This window comes from Phyllobates terribilis, unplaced genomic scaffold (assembly GCF_046119375.1).
Source record: "Phyllobates terribilis strain yellow unplaced genomic scaffold, ASM4611937v1 Scaffold_2__4_contigs__length_985480577, whole genome shotgun sequence".
Lineage (NCBI taxonomy): Eukaryota > Metazoa > Chordata > Amphibia > Anura > Dendrobatidae > Phyllobates > Phyllobates terribilis.
This window is the reverse complement of record NW_027362762.1, coordinates 476005581-476031937: the sequence shown is the minus strand read 5'-3', so window position 1 is coordinate 476031937 and position 26357 is coordinate 476005581. Positions and strand designations below refer to the sequence as shown.

Genomic DNA, 26357 nt, shown 5'->3' with positions numbered 1-26357 from the left:
AGCAGGTTCACACTGAGCACGTGACAGACGTGACAGAGTCTGGAGACGCCATGGAGAGCGATCTGCTGCCTGCAACATCCTTCAGCATGACCGGTTTGGCAGTGGGTCAGTAATGGTGTGGGATGGCATTTCTTTGGAGGGCCGCACAGCCCTCCATGTGCTCGCCAGAGGTAGCCTGACTGCCATTAGGTACCGAGATGAGATCCTCAGACCCCTTGTGAGACCATATGCTGGTGCGGTTGGCCCTGGGTTCCTCCTAATGCAGGACAATGCCAGACCTCATGTGGCTGGAGTGTGTCAGCAGTTCCTGCAAGATGAAGACATTGAAGCTATGGACTGGCCCGCCCATTCCCCAGACCTGAATCCGATTGAGCACATCTGGGATATCATGTATTGCTCCATCCACCAATGTCACGTTGCACCACAGACTGTCCAGGAGTTGGCGGATGCTTTAGTCCAGGTCTGGGAGGAGATCCCACAGGAGACCATCTGCAACCTCATCAGGAGCATGCCCAGGCATTGTAGGGAGGTCATACAGTCACATGGAGGCCACACGCAATACTGAGCCTCATTTTGACTTGTTTTAAGGACATTACATCAAAGTTGGATCAGCCTGTAGTGTGTTTTTCCACTTTAATTTTGGGGGTGACTCCAAATCCAGGCCTCCATTGGTTAATAAATTTGATTTCCATTGATGATTTTTGTGTGATTTTGTTGTCAGCACATTCAACTTTGTACAGAACAAAGTATTCAATGAGAATATGTGACGCCTCTTCTCGGAAGCCCCTGTTGTTTACCCTGGGAGATGGGGGACTCGGAGTCGGGTCCTAGTGATTGAGAGATGGGGTGCAGCCGTGACCCAGACCCGCTCCGTGCTCAGGGCCGTCACAATTTAAAAAGGATAGTATGGGCTTATCCGGGTTGAGTAGCTGATTACGACTATGCCACCTGTGGCACCTGGTGAAGGGCCACCAGCGCCGCTGCAGTCCGCTGAGGAATGGTGGTATAGCGGCCGTAGATGTTACTACTCCCCACAGGCGGAGCAAGGCCTCAGGGCAGAGGGACAGGACGGAGGGGGTAGTAGTCCAGGAAGTCTGGTACTGCGTAGCGCAGTGTAGTGCAGAATAAAAAGTCGGGAGGCCATAGGGGTGAACTTCCAAGGCTTTACTCACATAAGAGATGGCAGTAGGAAGGCGACTCCCTGCTCCACTCGGAGTTCTGCGGTCACCAGATACGGGGGTCCGACAACCTCCGAGTAAGTCCAGTGTTAGATCAGGACACTGCACCAGAGTGTTCCTAGACTTCAGACCAAGTCCTTTCCTGTCTGTGTGTGTGTAAATAGGCCAGGTCTCCCTCTGAACTCCTCTCAGAAAAAGGGCGTGGGTGGTAGCTCCGCTCCTTCCGTTACCCGGTGGGATCCTCAGGGCCTAACCGGGCTTCCCTGACCAGGACGTAGAGTAGCAAGGTCGGGTGTCGGGGGCCGGTACCCCTTTTGCAGCCGGAATCCCTCTGAATAGATCAGAACAGCGAGGACAGGTGGCGTACACCGCTCCGTCTGCATCCTCCCGGGATCCATTTGCGGTGGAGCTACACTCTCAAGCTCCGGGCCTTCTTGGTCATGGTCCTTGACCGGGTTGAAACACTCATTATCTGCAACCTGCCTCTCGACCCAAAGCCAGGGTACGAGGGCCGTGTCTCCCTCCACTGCAGGTCCACACAGGATCCACATTCAGTGATGAAGATCACAATAAAATGACAGCCAAAAAAACATGAACCAAGATGGCTGAGTATTAAATATGAAAATATTAAGTGTCACTAAAATGTGAGTCCTCCACCCTCACCCACTAATTGGTTCCCCTATCTCTTGGTTCCCCAGTCTCCCTGCCACCAGGAGGGCAGCACCTAGTGCATTCAAGCCCCCTCTGGTGGGAGAAGTGTGGTGTTGGATGTGAAGGAAGGATCCTGACCATCACACTGTTCTTACCTCAGAGGAGGAACACTACACTCCATTAGAGAAGTGCAGCATCCCTGTGGCGGTCGAACCCTCAGGGGCGCCACAAATATTTCATTCATTCAGATCTAGGATGTGTTATTTGAGTGTTCCCTTTATTTTTTTGAGCAGTGTATATATATATATACCAAGATGGGGGGGCTTGGTCCATATCTTGCACCAGGGCCCATCGGACTCTAGTTACGCCACTGTTTGGGACATCACTCCATCATGGCTCGATCTCCTTCATTGTTTACCAGGTAGAGCACTGTACATTTGGGGCATCACTCCAGCAAGTGCTATATCCCCTTCATTATTTGGCACAGAACTGTACATTTGGCAGTGACTGTTCCTGGTACTGCAGCTCAGTCCCATTAACTTGAGCCACTGACCAGGCTTAGTCGCAACCAAATGTACAGTGCTGTGCCAAGTAAACCAGCAAGGGTTTGCTGCACTCATTGAACATCTATTGACCGGAGACTTGGACCCCTCATAATCAGATATCGATGTGTCGATGCCCTATTCCATGAATTAGTAACATTTTAATTAGAAATAATTGTGCCATATTACACCTTTGATTGTGTTTTTATTTTGTTCTAAACAGATGTTCCATGGAAGATTCTGCTGACTATAGTGTTGTGGCTACTAATAGTTTTGGGCAGGCAACCTCCTTTGCCAATGTGCTTGTTAAGCGTAAGTCATTTTAAATATCATTAATTACATTTTCTACTATTTAAAAAATGAAATAAAATTAAAGCAAAAAAAATGATCCTGAGTCCAGTAATGAAGACAAAATTTTATATAGAAATATTTAATCTTAACTGAATATCAAGAGAAGTTAAATACATGGGTCATACAATGAAAAATTGCTACAAACTTCGACAGAGGATGAAGATGTGTGGTAAATATGTAACACTTATCACATGAATAAGGATGTACAGTATATTTAGAATGTACATCAGTTGTACATTCTAAATATTTTTTTTGTGTAATTAGAAAACACAAAAAAACGAAAAATACATAAAACCCAATTGTTAAAAATGGAAAAGCTACGGAGGGGTCACACCAGAGACCTCTTAAATAATGAGTTGATCTGATTAAGAAAAAGTTGATAAGGAAGTCACTGTTTACAAAAAGGAAGAGAAACTAAGAGACTCATTCAAACCACTGGGATCCATGGTATTAAGAGTAACAATCCATTTAGCCTCCTGTTGGGCCAGGAGTTTCCTAATATTACCACCCCTGATGCCCATATTTATCATCTCAATGCCTCTTATCATGAGTGACTTGGGGTCACAGTCATGGAGAGTCCTGAAATCCCGGGGAATCATTTATAATTGGGAGGGATCGACCGCTGTCCTAGCCATACCAATGTCCCGCACATGCTCACGGACCCTCACTCTAAGTTCCCTAGATGTGAGGCCCACGTATATAAGTTGGCAGCGGCATGTAGCATAATAGATTACATTAGTACTGCGACTGTTCGATACAAAATTGTCTTTTACCATTCGAAGTATCGAAAGTTTTGAAGCACAGGACATTGAAACAGGCAAGACAGCGGCCAAGGGGAAACATTCCACGACCGGTCGGCAGGGTCAGAAGAAATTTGTTTTGGCTGGTACATAATAACTTTTAACTATAAGATCTTTCAAGTTCTTTGATCTTCTTAAGGTCATTGAAGGCTCATCACCATCGCCTGAGGGAGGGCTCAGTGCTCAAAATGGACCAATGCTTACTGAGGATGGCCCTCATGTTGGTCCATTCGTGGTCAGAGGTGAAAATAACCCTAAATTTGTGTTCCTGAACCTCATTATTCCTATGTTTTTGTATATATTTGAAGACATACACAAAAATACATCTAAACAAACATATCACAGACATACATACAGTGGTGGCCAAAAGTATTGGCACCCCTGCAATTCTGTCAGATAATACTCAGTTTCTTCCTGAAAATGATTGCAATCACAAATTCTTTGGTCTTATTATCTTCATTTAATTTGCTTGCAAGGAAAAAACACAAAAGAGAATGAAGCGAAAATCAAATCACTGATCATTTCACACAAAACTCCAAAAATGGGCCAGACAAAAGTATTGGCGCCCTCAGCCTAATACTTGGTTGCACAACCTTTAGCCAAAATAACTGCGAACAACCGCTTCCGGTAACCATCAATGAGTTTCTTACAATGCTCTACTGGAATTGTAGACCATTCTTCTTGGGCAAACTGCTCCAGGTCCCTGATATTTGAAGGGTGCCTTCTCCAAACTGCCATTTAGCGATCTCTCCACAGGTGTTCTATGGGATTCAGGTCTGGACTCATTGCTGGCCACCTTAGAAGTCTCCAGTGCTTTCTCTCAAACCATTTTATAGTGCTTTTGGAAGTGTGTTTTGGGTCATTGTCCTGCTGGATGACCCATGACCTCTGAGGGAGACCAAGCTTTCTCACACTGGGCCCTACATTATGCTGCAAAATTTGTTCGTAGTCTTCAGACTTCATAATGCCACGCACACGGTCAAGCAGACCAGTGCCAGAGGCAGCAAAGCAACCCCAAAACATCAGGGAACCTCCGCCATGTTTGACTGTAGGGACCGTGTTCTTTTCTTTGAATGCCTCTTTTTTTTTCCTGTACACTCTATGTTGATGCTTTTTCCCAAAAAGCTCTACTTTTGTCTCATCTGACCAGAGAACATTCTTCCAAAACGTTTTAGGCTTTCTCAGGTAAGTTTTGGCAAACTCCAGCCTGGCTTTTTTATGTCTCGGGGTAAGAAGTGGGGTCTTCCTGGGTATCCTACCATACAGTCCCTTTTCATTCAGACGCCGACAGATAGTACGGGTTGACACTGTTGTACCCTCGAACTGCAGGGCAGCTTGAACTTGTTTGGATGTTAGTCGAGGTTCTTTATCCACCATCCACACAATCTTGCGTTGAAATCTCTCGTCAATTTTTCTTTTCCATCCACATCTAGGGAGGTTAGCCACAGTGCCATGGGCTTTAAACTTCTTGATGACACTGCGCACGGAAGACACAGGAACATTCAGGTCTTTGGAGATGGACTTGTAGCCTTGAGATTGCTCATGCTTCCTCACAATTTGGTTTCTCAAGTCCTCAGACAGTTCTTTGGTCTTCTTTCTTTTCTCCATGCTCAATGTGGTACACACAAGGACACAGGACAGAGGTTGAGTCAACTTTAATCCATGTTAACTGGCTGCAAGTGAGATTTAGTTATTGCCAACACCTGTTAGGTGCCACAGGTAAGTTACAGGTGCTGTTATTTACATGAATTAGAGAAGCATCACATGATTTTTCAAACAGTGCCAATACTTTTGTCCACCCCCTTTTTTAGGTTTGGTGTGGAATTATATCCAATTTGGCTTTAGGACAATTCTTTTTGTGTTTTTTCATTGAAGACAAATTAAATGAAGATAATAATACCAAAGAATTTGTGATTGCAATCATTTTCAGGAAGAAACTGAGTATTATCTGACAGAATTGCAGGGGTGCCAATACTTTTGGCCACCACTGTAGATATACACAATAATATTTGCACACAGACACACTAGGGGTATTTTTAAATTGGGAAGCTGCCCATGTCACTCACCTTTCCCTGGCTTGTCTCCCGTAAAGCTACTCTCCAGAGGGAAGCAGCAGTGCAGGGCGCACTGCGTGACATCACTTTAGCAGACACGGCCGCGAACAAAGTCGTGTCTGCTAGCTTTGATACAACCGGGCAGGTACACAAACAGGATTGAAGGCGCAGTGCCAGCCCCGCATAAGAAGAAGCAGGCGGCCCTGCACAGCTGTTGTGGGAGCGGCCCAGGGGACATATGCCCCTCTGCGCCCCTGCCCAACTTGCCTCTGGTGGCTGATCATTTTCAACCTCTTACACCCTCACACATTTCCTCCCCTCTGACACTACAGACTCAGCTAGTAAGGGATGTTTATGGCAGACAGAAAGGTGGAGAAAGATCCCTTCTAAAACAGAAAATAAGGAAAAGCATGAAGAGACCAAATCCAGTCACACAAACAGAATATAAAAACCCTTACATGCTGTCCTGGCAGTTTTATTCCTGCAGAACTGACTACTTTTTCTTCCAGACCATTTCTTTAAAATCCACATAGTCCTTACTCTGTACCTCATTTTAAGGCCTCATTCAGATGCCCATATTTTACGTACGTGTTCTTTGGTGTTTTTATGGATAGAACACATACCCTTTATAATCTAAGTGACTTGTCACATGTCTGTACTTTTTGCTGACCGAGTTGCAGCAAATAAATAAATAAAAACACAGATGTCCTTTTTTTTTTTATCAAACTCACCAATGCAAGTCTATGGGTCAGTGAAAAACTCAGACAGCACTCTGTTGTTGCATTCTAAGGCAGTCTGTTTTTTGATAAAAATCTAAAAAAAATTGATGAAACACTTATGGTAAAAATGGACAAATGGACCGGTAAGGGGGTGTGCCGTGGAATGTGAAATTCCCCAGTGCTGTGCGGAATTTGTGACTGGAGACTGCCACCTACTGTTCAAACGGAACCCCAGAGGATGGGGGAAGTGTTGCAGGAAGGACAGGTCTAAAAAGAACACTGGGTCAGGTGATATCTGTGAAGCAGCTACCTGATATAAAAAGCTGGAGTGAAAAGGCAGGAAGAGAATTGTCACCAATAAGTGAAACCAGCATGACATGTGCTGAGAGGGATGCTGGGGCAGAGTCACTTGTACATGCTTGGAGGCCTAAACCAGTGGGGTGTCGTGAGCCAGTGAGCAGGGCACAGACATTGCCTGTCAAGACCTGTGAACCAGACTACGCCAGTCAAGACCTGAGACCTAGCCCATCATCAGTCAAGACCCGTGAACCATACTACACCAGTAAAGATCCGAGACCCAACCCTCACCCGTCTTGGCCGATAGATGATCATCGCAGGTAAAGCACCGAAGACCGGGTGCGGACCCCAATCTGAAAGTGGATAATAATAATCTTTATTTTTATATAGCGCTAACATATTCTGCAGCGCTTTACATACATTATTATCGCTGTCCCCATTGGGGTTCACAATCTTCATTCCCTAGTATGTCTTTGGAGTGTGGGAGGAAACCAGAGAACTCGGAGGAAACCCATGCAAACACAGGTAGAGCATACAAACTCTTTGCAGATGTTGTCCTTGGTGGGATTTGAACCCAGGACCCCAGTGCTGCAAGGCTGCAGTGCTAACCACTTAACCACCATGCTGCCCATGGATGTTCACTTGGGTAGTTTGGAGGTGTGAGTGAACCGATCAATTACTTCCAACCCTGATGTATGGTAGAGGGTTTGGTCTGGAGCTGTGCAGCAGACGGGACGGAGGCCGGCCAGTGTGAGGACGGCACATAGAGCATTACTTTTGTTAGAAAGACTTTCGGCCTAGCAGGAAAGAACGGGGACCTCCGTTAGCATTTGTAACTTAAGTAAATCGTGTTGGAGAACCATTTTAGTGGCGTTCTTATCGTAGTGTACATCGCAGCTACTTAGAAAAAGCAAGATAAAGTAGAGGATTCCTGCTGCAAGTCTTATTGTGTGTTTATTGTCATCTATTCTAATATTGTAGACTCTTAATATCCTGTATTTGAAAAAAATTTTTTTCTTCAAAATTACCCTTAGTTAAGTTGGTTACTACTGCCTTGTCCTTGTCTGCGTACATCCCAGTAACCTGTTTACAGACCAAACACTGATGAAAACTCAAAAATATGAAAATCAGTCAGCTTTTTTCATGTATGCATGCATACATTGTACTATGGGTGCACTATACAGATCTCTAACACACTTATCTATATATATTACCTTAAGGCCCCGTCACACTAAGTGACATTACAGTGATCCCGACAATGATACGACCTTCAGGGATCGTTGCTGCGTCTCTATGTGGTCGCTGGTGAGATGTCAAACAGGCAGATCTTCCCAGCGACGCAGCAACGATGCGGCGACCCGTAACGATCTGTATAACGATGCACGCCTGTGTGTTTCTGTGTCTGAGTCGTCAACAAGGTCGTTGGTAAGGTGTCAAACACACCGATGCATGCTACCCAGCGGGGCCGCAACGATCAAAGAAATGTCCAGACCATTCCGACACGACCAGCGATCTCAGCAGGGGCCTGGTCGCTGCTAAGTGTCAAACGTAGCGAGATCGCTGCTGAGGTCGCTGTTGCGTCACAAAACTTGTGACTCAGCAGCGATCTCGCTAGCAATCTCACTTAGTGTGACGGGGGCTTTACACTCAAGAATCTTGCATACACCCTGTGTAACATTGATGAACCTTCAAGTACACAGTTCAGAAATGTGACCTTTTTGCACTGTTTATTCAAGCGCACTTCCAGTGATATCTGGGCTTAAAATGCATTCAGACCCTATGCTTCTTTGGCCTTTAATTGCAGTTTGGTGTAAAAGCATATTTTAAGTTACATTTTACCAGATGCACATTCATATCTCATTTATACAAAATTATATTGATTGTCATTCATCTCAAAATCAATCAAAATAAAAAAAAACTGTCTAGATATCTAGATATTGCCTTTATATATTTGCAATAATATATTTTTATTATATTTTTTTGTTGATTTTTTAATTACCTCTTAGACTGTCCACTATAGAAATGTCTCCATATTATTGCATTCTGTAAATGCTTGCTTTATGACCTGACGTACCGTACTACATAACTGACAATTGGTAGCTAGTGCCCTATATTTTTTATCAAGAACTTTGAAAAAAAATGAATTTTTACTTTGAAATTAGACTCTAAACCAAGTATACTTATTTTTTCCAGAATACCTAGGATTAAAGTCCGGCTGGGATTCCGTTTCTTATCCTGGTAAGGAAACTTCCAAAGAAAACCTGTCAGCTTCCAATACTTGTCTTTTTTAGGGAATAATTGGGTTCACCATTAAAAATATGAAATCTTGTAACTCTGTATTGAGCCATTCCTCTGTTACTCCTCCAAGAAATGAATGATGGTGTTACCATACTTACTCCCACCTCACACAGTCCAGTCAGTGCTGAAAGTGTTAGACTGTGGCGGGACACACCCATGAGGAATAGTAACACCCAGTTGTTAATAAATTCATAAATGTCTAAGTTGAATAACCGAGGAACTGCACAATTAGAGTTAGATCAATGAGATAGCCCAGCTGTATATCATTCATTTCTTAGATGGAAAAACAACAGTTTAATATTATAATATTATACTATATATACAGCTGTTTATGAAATGGTTTTCCTTTTTCTTATTGAAATGCACACATTGTAGATTTATACTGAAGGCAGCGAAAACATGAAGAATCACATGCTGAAACAAGGATTAAAAATAAAACAGAACATGTGTTAAATCTTATTTATTTATCGGCCTTTGGCTCGATCTTGAGCCATGGCGACTTGAAGGAAGATCGATCTTGTACAAGCCTAGTTAGGTCCACCAGAGTCTTCTCCGCTGTTATCTTGTTAGTATCAAGCCATCGGGTTTCTGGTCCTCCTCTTCGCCTTGTTCCTTCTATTCTTCCGACCATGATGTCCATCTCCATTGATTGCTCTCTTCGTATCATGTGTCCAAAGTAGGCAAGCCGTAGTTTGCTTCAACTGACATGTCTTGCTTGATTTGTTCATGTTAAACCTTAGACTTCTTAGAGTGCCCCCCTTTTACTCTGATGACAACTTTACACACTCTTTGGCATCCTCTCAAGCTGCTTCATTAGGTAGCCACCTGAAATGTCTTCAAATGAAAAGTTTTCCTTTGTCAGGAGTTTACTTTTAGAATTACCTACCTGGAATGACCTGTAAGAAAAGTTTTGTAGAGGCAGTGTTGATACTCAGTTCCATACAGTGCTAATTATTATTCCACAATTGTCCTAAACCAGAATATGGCAAGAATTACTCAACTAAGAAAAGGAAAATGACAGTCCAACATTGTTCTAAGACATGAAGGTCTGTCAGCGTGGAAATTTGCTAGAACCTGGAAGGTATCCTCAAGTGCGGTCATGAAAGCCATCAATCACTATTTTGAAAACAGCTCTTGTGAGGACTGCACCAGATAAGGAAGACCAAGAATTATAGATGACATGGCCTCCACAATCACCCAACCTTAACCCAATAGAGGTGGTTTGGGATGAGTTGGACCATAGAGTGAATGCAAAACAGCCAACATGTGGTCAACATCTCTGGGAACGCCTTCAAGTTTAATAAATATTCTGGCTTGTTTCACAAGTGTTTCATTATTCCTTGCTTCCGTGTGTGTTGCTTCATGGTTTTGCTGCCTTCAGTATGAATCTACAATGTGCACATTTGAACAAAGAAAACCGATATATGAATAGGTGTGTCTAATCTCTTCACTAATACTGTTGTTCTGTAAGTATTGTAACTTTATATTGTGACTTTATATTATCTTTATATTATTAGCTATTTATGGTCTGGTTGTACCTTGTAGCTTTGCTGCCAGCCTATGAAGGTGAATTCACTAGTGCCTTGAGACCAGTGTTTACAAGAGAGAAGGAATCGTTTGCTTTGTCTTGTTCTGTATCTTCCAGTCTTGAAAGACACAAACCAAGTGTGCAGTGGTTTAGAGATGGTATGTATACGTTAAAATGGCAAAAAAAATATATATATATATTACATATATGAAATCATACATGTTGATATATGGAGATTAATTACAGCCGCCTGTCAGTCGGTGTACATACAAACTAATATTCATACAAGGCGATGCTTACAATGTGAAAAAACACACACATACAGTATATACGGTATATCTTTTTTGTTTTTGTTCAACAGGAACTTTAGTAAAGGAGACGGAAGACAGGAAGATAAGCTGTGAGGGCTTAGATGTGTCCTTAAGGGGGTCTCCTGCTTTCAAAGAGGATGAAGGTTTCTACACAGTTTCTTTGCCTGCTACTTCAGGACATCAGGAACAAACTGCTTATATGTTTGTTAGAGGTGAGTTCTCCAATATTTTTATTACATTTGTGTTCCACTAGAGCCTGTACTAAATTATTTACTAGGCATAGATTATTAAACGGTTAAAAAATAATACGTATAAATGCACCAGTTGGCTGATTCATCCGAGTGTTTACACCAGAAATCTGCCGTAAAATACTTTGAAAAGTCACCAAGTTTTTGTGCATTGCAAGGTTGCACAACATTTTTAAGACTTTTGGCACTTTCAAGTCAGTTTTGGCCAGCTCTGCAAAAAAATGATGGAGCTGGGGTGGAATGGGGCGTAGCAAGCCCACACATTTAATTCATGACGAGCTATGGCGTACCTTATGCCACAAATCTTATTCCAGTCAAGGACTGGAGTAAGATTTGTGTTGAGGTGCATGGAAGCGCACACCAATTGTCAGATGCATCTGATTCATCAATTTTCTGCCTTACTTTGAAGACACATTAGGAATTGACATACATGACCCTTGTGTCTTGTCAAGAAAGATGGGGTTGTGAAAAATCCAGAAGGTAACTTCTCAAAAGAAAATGTGGTGATGGAAAATGAAAAATAGTTTTTTTTTACATTTTCTCTTTAGTTATTCCTTTTTTTATGAAAGTATTTAGTAATATCTGTGTCCCCTTTCATATGCTGAGAAGAACCCGCTAGATACTTCATTTTCTGCCCTACATCATTGAATAATGCTGACATAAAAACATTTTTAAAGAGCACCTGTCTCCTGAGTATTCTGATTTTTGTTTTTATACATCTGCCATACAGTTGCAGAGTTATGGGCCTTTTTTATTTTGTGCATTTTTTTATGGTCTTTACCATATTATATATCTCCTGCTAATGAAGAGCCGGAGCACAGAAGATCATCATTGCCTGTTACTCAGTCAGTTCGATGTTCCAGCACTCCAGCACTGCTGCTCCCATGTGCTCTGGCCCTTTAATAGTAGGAAAGGTCGAGGTGACTGCGGAGTTCTTAAAGTGTTCATGTGCGACAATTCTCATTTCAAAAGAACACGCTGAGCAGGACTGTAGTTGTGACATTCTCAATGGGCATTTTACCTGTTATCCTCTATGACCCTGTCATGTTTTGATTGGCTAGTGTCATAGAAGAGAAAAAAATCATCCACAGAGAAGTCTGTGGCATACACCCACCGATATATTTGTAATGTATATAAGCAGACAAAATAGGGTTGGGTTTTTTTTGAGGCCACAGATGTTAAATACTGTTTGCCACAATTTCTAGATTTGCTTTTCTCATGGTAAACATGATCCATAGAATATTAAGGGATTTAAATTTTAGTGAAGTCAAGTTTGCTGTATACTCTTAAAAGATGAGAATTTGCAGGAGTATTTAATTATTATTATTTTTTTTACTATGGGCCTAACAACTGTTCAACTCGGTGCGGGCTCAGAGTGGTCAGGGACCACTCCCAATTCTGCTGCTTCACGTCAGCAGAGCAGTTCTACCTCTTCCGTGACTGCCAGCCTCATGCTGTTTGATAGCAGGCTTCCTTCAGTTAGGCAGAGGGAGCTGGCTGTCGATCATCATGACATCAGCAGTCACGGCCCGTCGACAATCAAGAGTGGAAGAGAAGCAGCTGCTCTGTCGATGTGACGTCAGTGAAAGTCGTTGGCAGGAGCAGTCTATGACCACTCTTAGCCAGCAGTGATCGATGATGGGCAAAACAAGCAGGTTTTTAGCAACATCCAGGTGAATATGCTGTCATGTTTAGTTTACATTAAGCTGATTTCTTTTTAGGGTTTATTTAGTCAGTGTAAATAACTGCAGAACTGTGGTGGGGCTAAAGCTTTCATTGAGGCTTTTGCCACAGAAAAAAAGCAGAGTTTAAAGTGTCATCTAAGTGAATCAGATTTCTGAAATCTCTACATGTTGCTTTTTTTTTCTTCCAAATTTGAACCATCAAAGCATTTTGTCAGATCTGCAGCATGTCAATACTTTCAGCGTTTTTGCAGTGTTTTTCACTCATTAATGGGGGAAAAATGCATGTAATTTAAGTAGAGTTTTTCCTGCCAACACTCTGGTTTTTGCTGCAGAAAAATTTACTGCAAATACTAAGTGTGTGCACATACCCTTACAATTATCTAATGGTCTGCCCAAATAAAAGAGAAGTTCTTTACCCAATGGTATCAGTGCCAGAGGACTTGGATAAGTTATTTCCTGGATATATGCAACTTTCTTTATAATATACTTGTATAATATGGTATGTATAATATAGTCAGAACACGGAAAATATTCAATTTGAATTGTTGCCAATAGTCGGCAATAGATTTTGAAAGCAAAAAGGTTTATTCCCATGTTGACCCTACTGCACATATTATCTAGACTGATCGGTAAACTGTGTTATACTTTTACCTTTTCACCTAGAGGTTTCTGAACCCAACCTGAAATTACATTATATTCTGCAAAAGATAAGACACAATACAAATATGAGAGCACAGATTTTTTTTTTCCACATAGAATAGACTTTGTGCCATCTATGAACAAATTACAAATACTATTACTTAGGAGAGTCCGTCAAAGAACACAAAATCCTAGCTCGAATAAAATCTTGCTGTAATATCTGTTATTTAGAATAAATGACTGATTTATAGCAAATGAAGGGAAGATTTCCTCTTTGTGAGCTACAACAGAGAACAGATGTGTAGGCGCAGCCGCCGTTTGGGCAGACTAAAGCGTCATTGTATTATATGGATGGCCATTCATCTGAGTAGCTACCATGCAGTACTACATTCCCAAGTGAAATATCTGGCTGCCAGATCTCCAGGCGCTTCTGTCTCCTAAGCTGCATACCTCTCGGATGTCTATTGAGCGAATGGTGGACGTCTCATGACCCAGGTCCCACTGATCTGAAGGCAATTAAAGTGCCTGCTAAATTAGAAAAAACATGAAGAAAGTTTAGTTACTCTTTAAATGGATTCCAGAAAGGATTTTTTTTACTTCAAAGGCTTACTAACAAGCAGGGCTTTACCTACCCTTCCCATTTCCAGTTCTTCACTGCCGCCTCCGGTCTTTGTTGACTGGCTGCAGCGGTGAAGTAATATTCACAGTGGCGTGGCCATTCACATTGCCATATTTAAATATATGTACAAAAAGATTATTCATCTGTTACATAATATTGAAATGCATTACATTATTTCAATTATTCTTGCCAAGATGCTGAACCAAATAAGGCAGGGATTTCAGGATCCCCTCTCAGTGTAAAATGCAATGACATCCAGAAAGACTGTCTACTCTTATCCTGGACTCCTCCAAGTGATGACAGAGGCTGCCCTATAATTGGTTACTTTATTGAGAGGTAAGTGCGCTATAAAATATCAATGTGTAATAGTTAGTGATGAGCGAGTATGTTCTGTTAACCCTTTCGGCGAGCATGCTCTGGTGCTCGCCGAGTATCTTCAGAGTGCTCGGGTGTTATGTTTTAGTCACTCCATGTGCATGATTTGCAACTGACAGCTTTAATACGTGTGAGGAATGCCTAAGAAACAAGCATTCCTCACATGTATTAAAGCTGTCAAACAGTCGCAAATCATGAGCATGGAGTGACTAAATCATAACACCCGAACACGCTGAAGATACTCGGAAAACACCCGAGCATGCTCGTAAATATCGAGTAACGAGCATGCTCGCTCATCATTAGTAATAGTAGCAATAATGTTACGTTGGCCTCTAGAAGAAGCGAGGTAATTTTAGCGAAACGGGCATCAGGATGCCATTCTGACAAGGAGGCAAGGAACGTTGTCTTCATCCAGGCACTTATTACTGTCTGTGTACACATTACTAGAGCATATGCCGACTAGAATCTTCCCATACATACAGTTCTGATAAAATCCACTTTGTAGTCAACATATCACTATATACTAGAAATCAATGGACAAGCTTAAGCCCATCTCAGTCAATGAGGTGCCTTATTTTAATATAAGCACTCTAAAGGCACGTATCCATCCATTCTTACTATTTGGTTGAAGAATGCAATAAAATAGCAATAATATTATGTGGTGGCCGGGCCGATAGCGCAAAATAGCAGACCTTCACTATTTATTCCTTATAGAGGTGCCTTTCATAGCATTTAGCTTCATTGTCAATGACTATGATACTTTTAGGTAACCGGAGTACTACATTTTATTAATTATTAATAAAAAGTTACATTTAAATTATTTTCTTTTTGCATACAATACTGTGCAAAAGTTGTAGGTGGGTGTTAAAAAATGTTGCTAAGAAAGAATGCTTTAAAAAGAAGTAGTGTTAATTGTATATTTTTATCAGTTAACAAAATGAAAAGTGAATGAACAAAAGAGAAATCTAAATTAAATCAATATTTAGTGTGACCACCCTTTGTATTCAATACAAATCAATACAAATACAATTCAAATCATCAATTCTTCCAGGTTCACTTGCACACAGGTTTTGAAAGAAATTGTAAAGGAGGTTGTTACAAACATCTTGTTGAACTAACCAAAGATTTTCTGTGGATGCAGGCTTGGGCTAATCTTTCTGTCTCCTGATGTAATCCTAGACAGACTCGATGATGTTAAGATCAGGGCTCTATAGGGCCATATCATCACTTTCAGGACTGCTTGTTCTTTATGCTGAAGACAGTTTTTAAAGGGAATCTGTCAGTCAGATCAACTATTCGAAGCCATCTATATGGGCATGTAGGTCATAGGAAGCTGAATAAAATGATACCTTGATATCTGCGATCCTATGTGTTATTCCAGAGAGATCCACGTTTTTCTTATATGTAAATGAGCTGTTCAGGACTATGGGTCGGACACTGATCCGCATGAGAATCTGCCTCCAGAGCTCATTATAATTGAAAACGGGTGTTACCATCATGAGTCATGTAGCTAACATAGAACAGTAGAACTGAACTTTGTCTTCTTACAAACACATTTGCTGCAGCTCTCACAGCTCTGCTGTATTGCAACAATGTTGTAACACTGGTTGCCCATGAGATTGAAGCTGAACCTGCAGATGTGTCAGGTATAATCTCACACAACTCTGTAGTGAGATCAGGAGAGCAGAGAGCGGCTATTACACATCATACTGGTAACTCGTCCTTTTTTTAAAAAAAAAAAAAAAAGTTCTGGAGGCAGATTCTCATGCAAATCAGTGTCCATAGTCCTGACCAGCTCATTTACATATAAGAAAAGATTTCTCTGGAATAAAACATTGCTTTCTATGATTTACATGCCCATAAAGATGGATTAGGGTGGTTGATCCTACTGACAGATTTCTATTAAGGACATTTGCTGTATGTTTGAGGCCGTTATCCTGCTGCAGAATAAATTTGTAGCCAATCAGTCACATCCCTGGTGGTATTTCATGATGAATAAGTAACTGCCTGCATTTCTCAGAATTGAGGACATCATTAATCTTAATCAAATTTCCAACTCCACTTGCAGAAATGCAAACCCAAACTTGCAAGAAACCTCTACCATACATCACTGTTGCCTGCAGACACTCATTGTTGTACAGCTCTCCAGCCCTCTGTGTTGTATTCTGCTAAAGTCAAATATTTCAGATTTTGTCTCATCAGTAGTGATGAGCGAGCATGCTTGCCACTGCTCGGTACTCGCCTGAGCATCTCAGTACTCGCGATGCTCGGAGCTTGTCAAGTACTTTCGAGATGCTCGGGCGGGAGCTCGGGTCCCCGCCCTGCATGTTTGGCGCTATTTAGAGCACCAATCATGCAGAGATGGTCGGCCACTCACTGTAATGTCACAGCCATGGTGGTTGTGGCATTACAGTGATTGCCCAAATCGATGGGAACAGTGGTCACAGTGAAACATGAAAAGCCGGCAATTCAGCAGCGGCATACACCGGTACCCGACAATTTAGAACAGAAAGAATAGAGCACCACACATAGATTAGATAGATAGAAACATGTCAGTCACATATATAATAAGTAGTGTTGAGCATTCCGATACTGAAATATCGGGTATCGGCCGATATTCGCGGTATCGGAATTCCGATACTTAATTCCGATACTTTTGCAATATCGTATACCGGAATCGGAAGTTCCCATAATGCAATGAGCCAGTTTCATTTTATTCAGCCAATGAGGATCCTAACAAGTGTGGGCACATCCTGTTAGGCATGTAGGCATCTTAACTAATGGCATGGCTGTGATTGGCTGCTGAAATTATGTCATGATGCACTATAAAAGCCGCCGCCGCCATTTTGAGCTCACTCTGCTGTGAATTCAGTTAGGGATAGGACGCTGTTGTTCTGAGGGACAGTTTTAGCTACCTATTTGGTCTATTCTGCTTTACCCAAGCTACTTTATAAATCGCTGTGCCTTGCAGCGCTAGTGCACAGTTCTCTGTGCTGTTCACCGCTGTCTGCAAGGTCTGCGTGTGTGAGTGCAGCTCACCCTGTAGTGTGTGCTTCAGCCACGTCTGGTTGTAGTGCACTCAGTGTGTGTCACTGCCTTATACATTGTCCTTTTTTGCCAATTCATAATTTTTCCTGATATCTCCTATTAGTGTGGTGGTTCCATCCATATTCAGATAAATTGGTTCCAAACACACTATATAGGAGTAGATAGAGAAATTTTTTTGGTCTTGCAGTGCTAGTGCACAGTGCTCTGCATCTGTACTGTTCACCGCTGTCTGCAAGGTCTGTGTGTGTGAGTGCAGCTCACCCTGTAGTGTGTACTTCAGCCACGTCTTGTTGTAGTGCACTCAGTGTGTGTCACTGCCTCATACATTGTCCTTTTTTGCCAATTCATAATTTTTCCTGATATCTCCTATTAGTGTGGTGGTTCAATCCGTATTCAGCTAAATTGGTTCCAAACACACTATATAGGAGTAGATAGAGAAATTTTTTTTGTCTTGCAGCGCTAGTGCACAGTGCTCTGCATCTGCACTGTTCACCGCTGTCTGCAAGGTCTGTGTGTGTGAGTGCAGCTCACCCTGTAGTGTGTGCTTCAGCCACGTCTGGTTGTAGTGCACTCAGTGTGTGTCACTGCCTCATACATTGTCCTTTTTTGCAAATTCATAATTTTTCCTGATTTCTCCTATTAGTGTGGAGGCTCCATCCGTATTCAGCTAAATTGGTTCCAAACACACTATATAGGAGTAGTTAGAGGAGCCTTTCTGCAGCATTGGGCCCTGCAGCACCAGCCAGATTAGTATTAGCCTATTTTTTGTAGCCTCATCTGTTGCATTGTAGGATACCTTCCTACATTGTAATAGCTACAAAAAGTTTGTGATACTATCGGTATTACATCTTTAGGCACATCCAGTGTCTTTTTGTGACAAAAAAAACCTAAATAAAGTTCACCAAACACTCCACTTTACAGTTGTGTAGGCCACATTAGCTCATATTAAAGTCTAGTCCACACTTTATAAAATTAGTGTTTCTTATACCTGTTAGCAGCTGTTCAGGAATAAGCACACTAAGCCCTTAGTACTTTTCTGCCTATCTTTATCAGTCTACCAAGATGAAGAAGGTAGGGAGTAAGGCATGTGGTCGTGGTCGTGGGCGTGGAGTTTCTGCAGGGAGAGGACGTGAGGATTCTGTGCCTGCAGGGAGAGGACGTGGGGATTCTGTACCTGCTGCGGGCACCAGTGACTCAGCATCTCCCAGTTTTACCAGGGAACGGTCCTTTATGCGCAGCTTTGTAGGAGCTAGCCATACCCCACTGCTGCAGGAGGACCAAATTGAAGCCGTTGTCAGATGGATGGCAGCTAATGCATCGACTTCAATTAGTTCCAGATCCTCTCAGGTCCTGAGCACTGAAGAGCACCCATCTGTCTCTTCACCACCTGCCAAATTGCCCAGGCAGTCAGAGAGCCCTGGACAGGAGCCATCTCTACTTCTGTTCTCTGAATCTCTTGGCTTAGAAAGAGGGGGCCAGCCAAGCAGAATTCGAGAATTTGAAGAAGAGGTAGTATGCAGTGATGTGCAACCGTTTTGTCTCTCTGAATCTGAAGAGGCGGGTGGGCCAGTGCCTATGGTCAGCAGCACACCTCAGTATGCATCTGATGATGAGACTCAGGTGCCACTTTCTGGTGCGTACTGTGCTGTCGAGACTACCCAGGAGAAGCAGTTGTTTGAAGAGGGTGGTGTAGATGATGAGGTCCTTGACCCATCATGGCGTGAGGGACAGGAAGTTGGTGGGAGCAGCTCTGAGGAAGAGATTCCCCGAACAGCCCAAAAAGGAGGGAGAGGGAGGGGGCAGACTTGGTTGCCTGTAGCCTCCACTTCGGCACCCATTAGGAGCATGGCTCTTCCAAAATCCAAAGCGGGCGCTCCCAAGACTTGCAGTGCCTGGTCCTTTTTTGACACAGTTGCAGATGACATTTGCTTTGTCAAATGCAAGCTGTGTAATCAGAAGGTGAAAAGTGGGAAAAGTGTCAGCAACCTCAATACCACAAATATGTGGAAACATGTGCGGACCAAGCACGTGGTGGAGTTACAAAAACACACTGAAGACCTAGGCCAACCTACAGCGCCACCTACCACCTCTTCAGCTTGTGTTGTAGCCTCTTCCTCCAGCTCACACACAGCTGGTTCGGCTTCCTCACAGGATCGCCATGGAAGAATCTTTGGCACTGTTGTACAGAGACACAGTGTAATTCCACCCACAGCACCACTTTCCAGTCATCCTCACACTCCCAGGCCAGTCTACAGCCATCGTTAGCACAGGCATGGGAGAAAAAGCGCCCATACTCGGCAAACCACCCCCGAGCACAGGTTCTGAATGCTGGCATTGCTAAACTACTGGCTCTTGAAATGCTATCATTCAGGCTGGTGGAGACTGACACCTTCCGTAACTTTATGGCATTGGCAGTCCCACAATACAACGTGCCCAGCCGCTTTTATTTCAGCAGGCAAGCCGTCCCTGCCCTGCAACATCATGTGGAGGGAAAAATTAAACAAGCGCTACAAAACGCCGTCAGTAGCAAGGTCCACCTAACCACCGATGCGTGGACCAGTAAGCATGGACAGGGACGATACCTTTCCCTCACTGACCATTGGGTAAATGTTGTGGAGCCGGGTACAGATCTTGAGAGTGGCGCTGTACGTGTTCTGCCAACTCCAAGGATTGCAGGAATCCAGTCTGTACACATTGACTCCTCCTCATACTGCAGCTCCTCTGAATCAGCGCTGCAGGAGCCGTCACGGTCTACCTCCACATCGACCCGTGAACGTTACCTGTTATGATGACCGATATGAGCACAGCCGTGGCCAAACGTCAACAGGCCGTATTAAAATTAATTTCTTTGGGGAATCGAAGCCACACAGCGCAGGAGCTCTGGAATGCCATCAAGCAGCAGAGCGACGTGTGGTTTGTGCCAGAGAATCTCCAGCCAGGCATGGTAGTGTATTACAATGGCCGAAATCTGGTGGCAGCTCTGGGCCTAGGCAACCTCACTCACATCCCATGTCTGGCACATGTGCTCAACTTGGTCGTGCAGAGTTTTTTGAGGGACTATCCGGATCTTGATGCACTGCTTCACAAGGTCCGCATAGAGTGCACTCACTTGCGGCGTTCCAGCAACGCAAGATCACGCATTGCAGCTCTGCAGCGCCGATTACGTCTTCAGGAAGATCGCATCATATGTGACCTACCCACCAGGTGGAATTCAACGTTACATATGTTGGAGAGGTTGTGTGAGCAGCAGGCAGCAGTAATGGAGTACCAGCTGCAGCAGGCGCAAACAAGTCGCCGTGCGCGCCGTTCACACTTCACCACCACTGAGTGGGAATCTATGAAGGACATTTGCCACGTTTTGCGTGCCTTCGATTATTCCACGCGGATGGCGAGTGCAGATGATGCACTAGTCAGCATGACTATCCCCCTTATCTGCCTGCTTGAAAAAACACTGCAAGCACTAAGGGACGAGGTTTTGGAAGAGGTGGAGGATGAGGAGTCACAAATGCCATCTGCTTCTCTACAGTCTGCGCAACGTGGTTCCTCACAAAGGCCTAGGCAGGGGACACTTTGTGAGGAGGATGAGGAGGAGTCAATGGATGAGGAAGACATCTGTCCAGAGGAGGGAGGTACACAATGCTCTAGTAGTCAGTATCTAGAGCGAGGGTGGGGTGATGCAGAGCAGGCAGAGATCACGCCTCAAGCAGGGGACAGCGTTTCTTGGCCAGTTGGCAGTCTGCAGCACATGGTTGATTTCATGCTGCAGTGCCTGAGAAACGACCGCCGCATCGCCCACATTCTCAACACGGCTGATTATTGGGTGTCCACCCTCCTAGATCCTCGCTACCGGGACAACTTACAAAGCCTCATAACACCGTTGAACCGGGAGCGTAAAATGCGGGAGTACCAAGACGCACTGGTGCATTCCATCATGTTCTCCATTCCAACCGAGAGCAGTGCTGCTAGTGCTTTACAAAGCAGCTCAGTGCGTCGAGGCAGTGGAGGAAGCTCTGCACAAAGAGGGAGCAGAAGCAGCGCCTCAGCACAAGGCAAGACCAGTATGGCCGAAATGTGGCAAAGTTTTGTGTCCCCGCCGCCACAAATGTCTACACCATCACAGACGGCTCCAGTCAGCAGGAGGCAACGTTTCCGTCAGATGGTGACAGACTACATGTCTTGCCCTCTTAGTGTACTCCCAGATGGCTCTTTTCCATTCAAGTTTTGGGTCTGTAAGCTGGATACATGGCCAGAGCTTAGTCAGTATGCACTGGAGGTGCTAGCTTGCCCTGCTGCTAGTGTATTATCGGAACGCGTCTTTAGTGCCGCAGGTGGTGTACTAACAGACCGTCGCATGCGACTATCCTCCGATAACGTTGACCGGCTTACTTTTCTCAAAATGAACAAGGCCTGGATCTCTCATGAATTTGCCAGTCCTCTTCCAGAATAAATAATTGGTTGGCAACAGTATCCAGGTCTCCTGTTGTGTTCATGTTTCTACCACCTGAACTGTAATCCCTGAGCTCCAACACCGCCAGTTGGCGCTCGGAAGTGCCGTCTGCACAGTCAACACTTGCTGCCATGTTATTGGGGTTCAGTAACGTCAGCTGTTCCCCTGCTGTGCGGACGGCAATTTCTCCTGCTCTGTCCACATTCTCACTACTACAGATTTTACAGTTGCTCCAATTACACCTCTGGCTCCTCTGTTTTCAGTATTATCCCTGAGCTCCAACACCGACAGTTGGCGCTCGGAAGTGCTGTCTGCACAGTCAACACTTGCTGCCGTGTTATTGGGGTTCAGTAACGTCAGCTGTTCCCCTGCTGTGCGGACGGCAATTTCTCCTGCTCTGTCCACATTCTCACTACTACAGATTTTAAAGTTGCTCCAATTACACCTCTGGCTCCTCTGTTTTCAGTATTATCCCTGAGCTCCAACAACGCCAGTTGGCGCTCAGAAGTGCCGCATGCACAGTCAACACTTGCTGCCGTGTTATTGGGGTTCAGTAACGTCAGCTGTTCCCCTGCTTTGCGGACGACAATTTCTCCTGCTCTGTCAACATTCTCACTACTACAGATTTTAAAGTTGCTCCAATTACACCTCTGGCTCCTCTGTTTTCAGTATTATCCCTGAGCTCCAACACCGCAGTTGGCGCACGGAAGTGCCGTCTGCACAGTCAACACTTGCTGCCATGTTATTAGGGTTCAGTAACGTCAGCTGTTCCCCTGCTGTGCGGACGGCAATTTCTCCTGCTCTGTCAACATTCTCACTACTACAGATTTTAAAGTTGCTCCAATTACACCTCTGGCTCCTCTGTTTTCAGTATTATCCCTGAGCTCCAACACCGCCAGTTGGCGCTCGGAAGTGCCGTCTGCACAGTCAACACTTGCTGCCGTGTTATTAGGGTTCAGTAACGTCAGCTGTTCCCCTGCTGTGCGGACGGCAATTTCTCCTGCTCTGTCCACATTCTCACTACTACAGATTTTAAAGTTGCTCCAATTACACCTCTGGCTCCTCTGTTTTCAGTATTATCCCTGAGCTCCAACAACGCCAGTTGGCGCTCAGAAGTGCCGTATGCACAGTCAACACTTGCTGCCGTGTTATTGGGGTTCAGTAACGTCAGCTGTTCCCCTGCTGTGCGGACGACAATTTCTCCTGCTCTGTCAACATTCTCACTACTACAGATTTTAAAGTTGCTCCAATTACACCTCTGGCTCCTCTGTTTTCAGTATTATCCCTGAGCTCCAACACCGCAGTTGGCACACGGAAGTGCCGTCTGCACAGTCAACACTTGCTGCCATGTTATTAGGGTTCAGTAACGTCAGCTGTTCCCCTGCTGTGCGGACGGCAATTTCTCCTGCTCTGTCAACATTCTCACTACTACAGATTTTAAAGTTGCTCCAATTACACCTCTGGCTCCTCTGTTTTCAGTATTATCCCTGAGCTCCAACACCGCCAGTTGGCGCTCGGAAGTGCCGTCTGCACAGTCAACACTTGCTGCCGTGTTATTAGGGTTCAGTAACGTCAGCTGTTCCCCTGCTGTGCGGACGGCAATTTCTCCTGCTCTGTCCACATTCTCACTACTACAGATTTTAAAGTTGCTCCAATTACACCTCTGGCTCCTCTGTTTTCAGTATTATCCCTGAGCTCCAACACCGCCAGTTGGCGCTCGGAAGTGCCGTCTGCACAGTCAACACTTGCTGCCGTGTTATTGGGGTTCAGTAACGTCAGCTGTTCCCCTGCTGTGCGAACGGCAATTTCTCCTCCTCTGTCCATATTCTCACTACTACAAATTTTAAAGTTGCTCCAATTACACCTCTGGCTCCTCTGTTTTCAGTATTATCTCTGAGCTCCAACACTGCCAGTTGGCGCTCGGAAGTGCCGTCTGCACAGTCAGCAATTGCTCCAGTGTTATTGGGGTTCAGTAATGTCAGCTGTTCCCCTGCTGTGCGGACGGCAATTTCTCCTGCTCTGTCCACATTCTCACTACTACAGATTTTAAAGTTGCTCCAATTACACCTCTGGCTCCTCTGTTTTCAGTATTATCCCTGAGCTCCAACACCGCCAGTTGGCACTCGGAAGTGCCGTCTGCACAGTCAACACTTGCTGCCGTGTTATTGGGGTTCAGTAACGTCAGCTGTTCCCCTGCTGTGCGGACGGCAATTTCTCCTGCTCTGTCCACATTCTCACTACTACAGATTTTAAAGTTGCTCCAATTACACCTCTGGCTCCTCTGTTTTCAATATTATCCCTGAGCTCCAACACCGCCAGTTGGCACTCGGAAGTGCCGTCTGCACAGTCAACACTTGCTCCAGTGTTATTGGGGTTCAGTAACGTCAGCTGTTCCCCAGCTGTGTGTCCGGCAAATTCTCCTGCTTTGTCCACATCCACTGTACTACAGATTTTAAAGTTGCTCCAATTACACCTCTGGCTCCACTCAGTTTTTAGTATTTACCCTGGGTTCCAGCACCGCCAGCTGTTTCCCAGCAGTGTGTTTGGCACGTGTACTCCCTCCTGCCCAGCCTGGTTCCAGCACGCCAGCTGTTTCCGGGTAGTGTCAACATCACTTTGCCTCCAATGCGTTGTCCTGTCGTGTTGCGGTCGGGTTAGCCGACTCTATGGTGCCTGCAGTTTAGGTGACTCCTATGTGGGCTGCGGGATCTGGCAATGAAGGCTGGTTCCATAGTGCCAATAGGACAAGAACCCCCTGTAGGACTGTGGGTTTTGGTAACTGCGGCCGGCTCGCGGCCTTGAAACTTTTTTTTACATGGGTACCTTCTGCTACCCATCCGGGTTCCAGTACCGTCAGCTGGTTCTCGGCAGTGCCTTTGGATTAGGTGCCTCCTTCTCAGTATCCAAGTTCCACCAATGTCTGCTGGTCCTTGGTAGTGCTTTCTGGCACAGGTACCTCCTGCTTAGTAACCGAGTTCCAATACCGTCAGCTGGTCCTCGGTAGTTCCATTGGCTCTTGTACCATCTGCTACCCATCCGGGTTCCAGTACTGTCAGCTGGTTCTCGGCAGTGCCTTTGGATTAGGTGCCTCCTTCTCGGTATCCAAGTTCCACCAACGTCTGCTGGTCCTTGTTAGTGCTTTCTGGCACAGGTACCTCCTGCTTAGTAACCGAGTTCCAGTACCGTCAGCTGGTCTTCAGTAGTTCCATTGGCTCTTGTACCTTCTGCTACCCATCCGGGTTCCAGTACCGTCAGCTGGTTCTCGGCAGTGTCTTTGGCACGGGTACTCCCTCCTGCCCAGCCTGGTTCCAGCACGCCAGCTGTTTCCAGGTAGTGTCAACGTCACTTTGCCTCCAATGCATTGTCCTGTCGTGTTGCGGTCGCGTTAGCCGACTCTATGGTGCCTGCAGTTTAGGTGACTCCTATGTGGGCTGCGGGATCTGGCAATGAAGGCTGGTTCCATAGTGCCAATAGGACAAGCACCCCCTGTAGGACTGTGGGTTTTGGTAACGGCGGCCGGCTCGCGGCCTTGAAACTTTTTTTTACATGGGTACCTTCTGCTACCCATCCGGGTTCCAGTACCGTCAGCTGGTTCTCGGCAGTGCCTTTGGATTAGGCTCCTCCTTCTCGGTATCCAAGTTCCACCAACGTCTGCTGGTCCTTGGTAGTGCTTTCTGGCACAGGTACCTCCTGCTTAGTAACCGAGTTCCAGTACCGTCAGCTGGTCCTCGGTAGTTCCATTGGCTCTTGTACCTTCTGCTACCCATCCGGGTTCCAGTACTGTCAGCTGGTTCTCGGCAGTGCCTTTGGATTAGGTGCCTCCTTCTCGGTATCCAAGTTCCACCAACGTCTGCTGGTCCTTGGTAGTGCTTTCTGGCACAGGTACCTCCTGCTTAGTAACCGAGTTCTAGTACCGTCAGCTGGTCCTCGGTAGTTCCATTGGCTCTTGTACCTTCTGCTACCCATCCGGGTTCCAGTACCGTCAGCTGGTCCTCGGTAGTTCCTCAGCCTTCTTGTACCTTCTGCTACATTTCCAAGTTCAAGCTTTTTGAAATGGTTCTTGGTAATCACTCTGGATCTCCCTGATGAGGACCCTGAAGACGAGGACCCTGAAGACCAACCTGAAGAAGACGAGGACCCCGAAGACGACGACCCTGAAGACGAGGACCCTGAAGACCACCCCGAAGAAGACGAGGACCCCAAAGACGAGGACCCTGAAGACGAGGACCCTGAAGACCAACCCGAAGAAGACGAGGACCCCGAAGACGACGACCCTGAAGATGAGGACCCTGAAGACCCCCCCGAAGAAGATGAGGACCCTGAAGACCACCCCGAAGAAGACGAGGACCCCGAAGACGAGGACCCTGAAGACGAGGACCCTGAAGACCAACCCGAAGAAGACGAGGACCCCGAAGAAGACGAGGACCCCGAAGACGACGACCCCCGAAGACGACGACCCTGAAGACCACCCCAAAGAAGACCAAGAAGATGACCCTGAAGAAGTTGACCAAGAGGACAAAGAAGAGAAGACAACCACCAAGATACAGAAGAACAAGAGACAGAAAAC

General features: G+C 45.0%; 1 protein-coding gene across 3 annotated transcripts in view; it reads left to right on the top strand.

The window, feature by feature from the left end:
- MYOM3 (myomesin 3) overlaps positions 1–26357 on the top strand; it is a 184388-nt gene that overhangs the window by 102993 nt on the left and 55038 nt on the right. For all 3 annotated transcript variants that reach the window (XM_073665800.1, XM_073665795.1, XM_073665788.1), the window contains 5 exons: positions 2595–2683; positions 8786–8830; positions 10436–10576; positions 10780–10941; positions 14115–14256. In XM_073665800.1, coding sequence (XP_073521901.1) covers positions 2595–2683; positions 8786–8830; positions 10436–10576; positions 10780–10941; positions 14115–14256 — 579 coding nt within the window. The remainder of the gene's footprint in view (positions 1–2594; positions 2684–8785; positions 8831–10435; positions 10577–10779; positions 10942–14114; positions 14257–26357) is intronic.